Source organism: the organism of the source record quoted next, unplaced genomic scaffold, assembly GCF_019419815.1.
Source record: "Pyrus x bretschneideri cultivar Hongxiangsu unplaced genomic scaffold, Pyrus_bretschneideri_v1 Contig29, whole genome shotgun sequence".
NCBI classification, from domain to species: Eukaryota; Viridiplantae; Streptophyta; class Magnoliopsida; order Rosales; family Rosaceae; genus Pyrus; species Pyrus x bretschneideri.
In genome coordinates, this window is record NW_025999601.1 from 4,532,918 (window position 1) to 4,541,390 (window position 8,473).

The following is an 8,473-nucleotide window of genomic DNA, read 5'->3' on the forward strand; positions in this document are numbered from 1 at the left end:
GTAAAGGTTTGGGCTTTTATATATTAGACCACATTTGGTCCAAATTTGAACCGAGGACCCAAGAATTGGTTTTTAGCGTCTAGGGTTTTACATATTCGCCGAAATTTTGTTTTAGCATTGTCAGTCATGGGAGATTTTGATTTGGTTATGAGCCCCTAATCTCTTCCAACATGCCTCAATTGTCACTAAGGTCTAAAATATCAATGATATTGGAAATATCAGTAGTCCAAAAACACGGAAATTTCAATAGAAATATCGGGATATTATCAATATCGATAAAAATTGAATAAAAACCACGGAAATTGTAAGAAAAACTTGGAAATTTTTATTGAAACTTTGCAGGATGTTTATTTAGTCAATTATCTATTAGTTTATCATAAAAAATTGGAAGAAAATGCATTGCATGATGGATTTAACTGATTTAAGTTGATTATATAGCGAGCTGGCAAACATTGTAAGTGTAGAAAATATGTAGTAATTAATGAAAGAAGTTTAAACACACCATACTCATTTATATATAATGAATTAGTACAATATTTTACACTTTATACATTGCATGGTAAGATACATGAGTGACTTAGTACCACATAGAGTTCCTATGAGGTTCAAAATTTTCACTATCTTCATCATCTCTATGTGCTAAAAGTAGATACTTGAAAAGAAATTGTCAAAGATTCATTGTCAGGTGCAAATTTGTTTCTTGCAAAAAGAATTCAAAACAAAACCATGTATATAAATATTTTAGCATATTTTCACAAAAACATAAGTGATATGGTGGTCAAGGTGTTGAAGGAGTAAAATGGGATTAATTCGAATCCCTCTATGCTCAAGATTGAGATTTTTTAGCATTTTTCAAGTATTTTTGGGCAATATATCGTGATATTATCGACAAAAATATCAATATATTGACGATAATTAAGTGGATAAGTGTGAAAATATCGTCTTCTAAAAAAAACGATATTATTGCCGATAATATCGATATTTTAGACCTTGATTGTCACTCAATTCAATAGTCCAATATTATTTATTTTCACTTGTGTTGGGCAATGTATTAAAAGCGTGAGGCGTGGGCGAGGCGTCCGAGGCGAAGCCCAGCCTAGGCGTGAGGCGAAGCCTTACAGGATTTAATTTTTTTTTATATATATGTTTTATATATTATACATATAATTGTATAAAAAATAATACTATGTAAAATAAACATCCATTCTCAATTTTTCATTCAAATCCATAGTCATTCAAAAGATAATATCATTTAAATTCATCATTCAAAGGTAATATCACCCAAATTCATCATTCAAAAGGTAATACAAACAAAGAAAACAAGCATTCATCCAAATCATCTTCATATAAATCAAAATACAAACAAAGATATAAATCATTCATCTAAATCCTCTTCATCTAAATAAAAGGCAACATCATCCTCTTCGTTGCCAACTCTAGATGAACTTGTCGGGTATCTCATCATTTCATCAAAAGAATCTTTCGAATCATATTCCACATTTCTTCTAGTTCTACTTGAGGATTCTTCATTACCCCGTTTTCTTTTGTATGTAATAGGACCCTGAGGTTGAGTAGGCTCGCGAGGAGAAGGAGGAGGAGTAGGCTCACGAGGAGGAGGAGGAGGAGAAGACTCTCTAGGCTCTCGAATGTATGAGCCACCTTCATAAACCGGGGTTAGCACATTCCTTACGGCCTCAACATTATACAATAACTCATCCTCAAGCCATGTAGGATCTTCCGGAAGAACGGGATCTTCTATCTCTGTTATCCATTCATCATCGGAGGCAATTTCTTCCACAACAATAGGATCATACTTCTCCATGCTTTTCTTACTTCTTTGTTGTAAAGCCAAATTGTACTTGACATAGGCTAAAGCATTAAGCCTTTTGTGTTCAAGCCTATTCCTTCTTTTTGTATGAATCTACAAACAAATCAATTCTATTATTCAAGTCTAAACATTTTAAGCAAAAATGACACTTAAGATACTAATAATATATTTACTTACCATTGAAAATGTGCTCCAATTCCTCTCACATCTCGATACACTACAAGTAAGGCTTAGAACTCGGATAGCAAATTTCGTTAACTCGGGTGTTTTATGCCCAAAGCGCTCCCACCAAGCAGCTAAAAAAACAATATTAATAAGGTAAGTAATTTAAAGGTTAATGATAAAAAGATATTAACAATTAACTAATTAAATCTTACTTGGTGTTCGCTTTTTCCTAGTTTGCATAGCCATAGAATCCGCAAATGGACCACGCTTATTAGTAAATAAATCCAATTGAACATCGGCCTCTTCACGTTCTTTCCCTTTCCCAAGCATCCTATCCATGCAAGCAAACAACTCATTTCGCACTTCATCAGTATCTGAGAAATTATCCTTATATCGAAATTGTGGGTTTAAGTAATAGCCCGCCGCATGTAATGGTTGATGAAGTTGATCGTCCCATCTACAATCTATCTTTCTCCAAATAGGCATATATTTTTTTCTCCACTTTGTTAAGATTGCTTGCAATTTTCTCTTTTGCGGCATCCATCAACTCATATATAAAACCCATGGGGGGTCTCTCCTCCGAATCAACCTCTCTCAAAACACAAACAAGAGGAAGAACGCCCTTAATGCAAAAGGAAACTCGACCCCAAAACTCACGATCATATAACACATGATGCTTAGCTAACTTTGCTTCACGGGATTTTGCATAGGTACTTTCCGACCATTCTTGAGAGGTAAACAAAGCAACAAGATTTTCCTTTTGCTTTTGTAAGCTTTGTAGTGTAAGGAAAGAAGTGGCAAACCTAGTGACCGCCAGACGAAGAATTTCCGAATTGTTAGTGTACTTTCTCATCAAAACTAGTACCCATTGATGCCCATATAGATACTTTGAAATACACCTAGCACGTTTGAGTGTGTCATCAAACCATGCCATCTTAAAAATATCTTCTAACATCAAATCAATGCAATGAGCCGCACATGGAGTCCACCACACCTTCTCTTTCCTCTCCATAAGTTTTGCCCTGACATTCTTGTAGTTCGAAGCATTGTCAGATATAACTTAAACCACATTCTCCTCCCCAATTTCTTGAATAACGTCATCCAAATAGCCATACAACAAATCTCCATTCTTAATAGAGGCCGATGCATCAACCGATTTCAAGAACCAAGTACCTTGAGGGCTATTGACAAGAAAGTTGATTAAACATCTACTTTTGCCATCCGACCATCCATCCGACATAATAGTGCATCCATATCTCTTCCAAGCTTTTTTTTGTTCTTTCATCATACTTTGTACATCATCAACTTCTTCTTTAAGCATCCAAGTTCTATATTCATGGCTTGTAGGAGCATCAAAGCCGGGACCAAAATTGGACACCAATTTCATTGCATTAACATAATATTCATTGTTTGCCGCATTGAATGGAATGGTACTAGTGTAGAACCATCGGGCAAGTGCTCGGGATGCTTGTCTTCTTTCCTCTTTTTTGAAAGGTGTATTCAACGTGGTTTGACGAGTTTCTGATGTAACATACCTATCAAGTGGTCCCCTTGACCTAGGTGGTAGAAAAGAACCGGTTTGTTGTGAATGTGAGGCACTCGCACTCCCACTCCCACTACTTACATATGTTGTCCTTGTTGTGCCCATATCGACACTTTCACTTTCTTCTCCACCACCACGATACAACTCATGACTAGCTTTCCTCTTTTCTTTAGTTCCCATAACATTAGCAAAGCATTCTTCTTTCACATTGGGTGGGACTTTTTTACAACTTATCATTCCTCCCGAACTTACACCACCCAAGTGATGTTTGAATCTAGAAATTGAACCCATGCATTTGTGGTTACAAAAAACACAATAGAAGTGCTTAGTGACAGGATCCAAATCTTTTGTCCATTGCCAAGCAAAATCTTTCTTAGAAGAAGAAGCCATATTCTTCAATACCCTAAACAATAAACAATAGATGCATGCATACAATTAATGAACCAACAATTTATTAATTAATTTATATACCAACAATTTCCAACAATTTCTAACAATTAACCCTTAATTAATTTCTAACAATTTCTAACAATTAATAAATTTCTAACAATTTATTAATTAATTTATAAATTAATCCTTTAATTAATTTATTAACAATTAACCCTTTAGTGCCAATTTCTAACAATTTATCTAAGTGCCAATTTATGGCACACGGACACAATTTATGGCAACAATTTATGGTAGCCGGCAGAAGCATTAAGTTTATGGTATAAGACTATAAGTGCAAAACAGTTTGGCAGCCACACAAACATAAAACCGTGGGCTCTGTCCCCTGTTTTCTACTCTACTTCTTCCTCTGTCTCTTTGTCTCTCTCTCTGTCTCTCTCTCGCAGAGCACCTTCGGCCTTCCCCAGAAAATGCAAAACCAGAAAACTAAATCCCCAGAAAACTATTAACCCCTCTATAGCAAAAGTTGCAAAACCTTCCCCAGAAAATAAATCCCTAATTTCAGAAACCCTAACCTTTGGGATCTTGCTGACGGCGTTGGGGCTGGGCTGATGGCGCTGAGGTGACGGCGGCGGGATGATGGCGGCGTGGCGGCGTGGCGACACCGATGTTCTGAGCCTCTGGGCTTCTGGTGCGCGGGAGTAGAAGAAACAAGGCAGAAGGCAGAAAAATGGGTCGAATTCGAAGGTATGGTGGGTGAAGACTGAAAATCCTTACCCAAACGACGTCGTTTTGGGTTTGGATGGTTTTTTTAAAAAAAAAAAAAAAAAAAAAAAAAAAAAACGTCCAGACGCCTTGAGGCGCCTCCGCCGCCTCGGCGTCTCCGGCGAAGCATTTTGCCTACTCCAGCAAAACTGAGGTGTTTGCCTCTCCGCCCAGCCTCAAGGGCGCCTTAGGCGTGCCCCGAGGCGAGTTCTTTAAAACATTGGTGTTGGGGTAAAAAAAAATGGTTCCTTAATTCAAGGAAAGTGGAGATGATGTTGGCAATTAAAATGGTTCCTCCAACGTGCAAAAGGGCGTTGGTGAAAAACTACCTATTTTCTCACCCCACTATTCTTGTCACCCTAAGTCTATAAAAAGGGGGATTGACTGCAAAAGCACAAAGAAATCGACAATAAGGGAACAAAAAAAAGAAGAATAGGACATGAAGAAGACAACAGAGAAGAACAGATGGCAAAGAAGAACAAAGCAAGAAAGCAAGGGAGAAACATAAAGATAAAGAAAGAAACAAAAAGAGCAAAGAGTTTGCGGCAAGGGGAAAACCAACAAATTTAAAAGGTAAAGATCCACTTTTTTTTTTTTTTAAGTTTCTTGCTGTTAGTTTCTCTCTAATTTGTAGGAGGAAGAGAAGCCTTTTGCTTCTCTCATTCCCGAAGCAAAAATAGGGTGGTGTCTTCCTTCTCGCGGATTCTGTTGCAACAACCGCCTAACAATGGCAATGGCGCCGAAGGAGCAGGGATAGCAACAGCAGGCAGCAACTGCAACGGAGCAACACCGGGCAACAAGCAAGCCATAAGGAACAAAGACGCAGCCAATAGCAGCGAGGGACGGAGAAAGCAAATACAAAGATGAAAGTCAAAGACACAGCTGTAGAAAGAGAGAAGACAACGGAACACGAAGCCAAAGACATGGTTGATGAGTAGAGAAATGATGTGGTAGAAACTAAGAAATGATGTGGTAGAAACTAACACACAAATTAAAACCCTCTTTTTGATAGTTGTAGTATGTGAAAGTAAGGATCGTTCTAGGCCGGGGATTAGAATAGATGCTAATCTACACTTATTTAACTCAAAAATAAAAAACTAGACTCAAACAACTCAAAACTAAGTTAAATTGACTCAAAACATGAACTAAAGAGAAGTTTGGACGAAAATTAAACTAAAAAGACTCAGAATACTAAATGGGGGTTATTTTGACAAATTTAACTAAAACTAGGTAGGTTGCAGGAACAAACTAAAGGTTGCACGAAATTGGGTGAATTAAAGGGTGAAAGGCTAGCTAGAGGGTCATTCTCCACACATGACACATATGCATACAAATCGTTTTTCAGTTATTATTCCAATAAACAATGAATGACATTGCCCTAAGTTAACCATGAACTACACAAATTAACCATCAGATTTTCCTAAATTCATTGAATTGGACTCAGCGATGCAACCAAATTATTCTTATCAAGTTCCCTATATGAACTGCATGATAAAGATGCATATCAAAGATCATTAAGTTCTATGAAAATCACAAGCATTGACATGGCATTCGTAACTATGAAAAACATGATACTCCTGCCAGGAATTTACATAATGCGAACGTGACTAGCAACCTCTACTACTTGTAAATATAAGCTCATAATTATTAGGTGAAATTCCCTTATATTTTAGCATCAAATTCATGCATGTAAACTAAGTAGGCCTCCTTAATCAACATACAAGAATAAGTTATCAATCAAACAGATAAGTAAATCACATTCATGTTTTATGAAACAATAACTGGATGTAATCAATTCATATCACATATATGTTCATGACTTTGAATTCACCTCTAACTAAAAAGAAATTAGTTCCACATGTCTATCATAACTGAAAACCACATTAAAATAAACATTGGACTAAAACTAAGGATAGAATACACCTAGAAACGCTCCAGCAACCCAAGGTCTTGAATGGCAGGGACGGCTCCAAGCTCTTCTCCTTCATTCTTGCATGGCACAAAGTGTATTTTTCTGATTTTAGGCTCTTGTATGTGGTAGTAGAATTATGTGGCACTAAGTGGTATTTATAGGGCTAGATGTGGCACAATTTCTGAAGGGAAAAAGATTGCATGACATAATTTGTAAAGGTGAAGGATAGCACAATCCTAGGAGGAAAGGGAATAGGATACACGGCAGATTTCTAGGTTTCTAGAAAGGGTGGTGCGACAGAGATTTTAGGACTGAGGATAGGGCTTCTAGAACCTGATATTTAGGTGATTTAATGTGAAAATGAGTCCCTTTTGCAGCTGGAATTAAGGTAGGAAAAGATTAGGATATGATAAGATAAGATAAGGTTTGGATAAGATAAAATTGTTTGGATAATGTTTCCTTCTTTATAGCTGATTCCTTATCTTCCAAGTCTTGAATTAATTCATCCAGCTGTTAAGCACATTCCTAGCCTCTTTTGATCTTCAAAAACGTCCATCCACCTTGCTCCATGCATGTGCTATCCATTCCAAGCCCAAAACTGTTCTAAAATGCTCCAAATTGCCTTTTCTTGCCACCTTTGCCAAGTGGACCTACAAACACACGAAAATAGCTTAAAACACTATAATAAATATAAACTAACTCACTAAATGCAAGGAAGTAGGCTAACAAAGTCTCATAAATATGCTCCTATCAAGAAATAAAATGCAGAGAAGAAAAAGATACACCGTTTGAAGCATGAAAGATGCAGTCTTTACCTGGAGAAACAAGATTCAAAGTGGAGGACTCATGTTCGCTCTTTTCAAAGTGGTGCCCTCCGTTCATACTCTTCGTCCATGCCAAGAAGGAAATGAGCAGTCTGTGCCATCTCCACCAAGCTTTCGTTGTCATGAATTTCTAAGTGGTCTAGACTACTCGACGAAGTTCAAGATGATGTTCCATGGCCAGATGCCCTCCACCATCGTCGCTGGCTCCACGAATTTCCTAAGAGTGATTGATGCTCTCCGTCATCCATGCTTCATGCCAAGAAAGAAACATCTGAAGTCCTCCATCTTCACCACAACCTAGTCCCTAACTCTTTTAAGTTGCTGGAGAAGATGGAAGGAAATAAAATTCCTCATTTTCGGTGGCAGTAATCAAAAGGCAACTTCAAGTTTAGTCACCAATCACCGTTCGTGTCTTGAGAAAGCTCGCAGAAATCTACTGCACAAAAGATTTTGGTTTCCTACCGTTCGATGAAGTTTGTCACCTTCACAAACAGGTGCAAGCTTCAGACGCAACCATTTCACAAGAAATCAGTAGCGCGAACAAAGTCTTTCTCACAAGTTGATCGTTGCTCCAAATAAACAAGACATGTTGCTGAATCGAAGTTGATGACATGATGTTGCAGTTTTCTTTTCATCAAAATCTCTGGAGCTTTTCACAAGGTCCATGAAGAAAGGAAATGCAAGTGTGCAAATAGCACGTGATGAAGAGAAAAACAAATTGGGATGCCATGTATGTGGTTCCCTAGAAAAAAGACAAGTTTGCTGCAAAACAAAAATTTGCCAAAGAAAAATTGATATAAGATTTGAACCCCACCAAAGAAAAGTTGCAGCAGGAAGAAGAAAAATAAAAAGAAGAGGTGGCTTTATCCTTTATAGAGTCCTACTTGGATTTAGAAAGTTCCATTCCCAAGAAATAAAAAGGGCTTGATTACCAAACTAAATGAGAGAGCCACGACTTCCTACATAAGTTCATATAGGTTTGGCAAATTTAAACCTTATGAGTTGGAATTTGGGATGAGTAATAGAGGGCAAAAGGACCAACGATGTGA

At 37.3% G+C, this 8,473-nt stretch overlaps 1 protein-coding gene across 1 annotated transcript; it reads right to left on the bottom strand.

Annotated features, from left to right (window-relative positions):
- Positions 1-1,360: 1,360 nt before the first annotated feature.
- Positions 1,361-3,010, bottom strand: LOC103944870. Its single transcript, XM_048588941.1, has 3 exons — positions 2,206-3,010; positions 2,006-2,124; positions 1,361-1,921 (listed from the first exon to the last, which is right to left on the bottom strand). Exons 1-3 carry the CDS (start codon positions 2,531-2,533, stop codon positions 1,376-1,378), a joined length of 993 nt encoding a protein of 330 aa, XP_048444898.1. The 5' UTR covers positions 2,534-3,010; the 3' UTR covers positions 1,361-1,375.
- Positions 3,011-8,473: the final 5,463 nt, after the last annotated feature.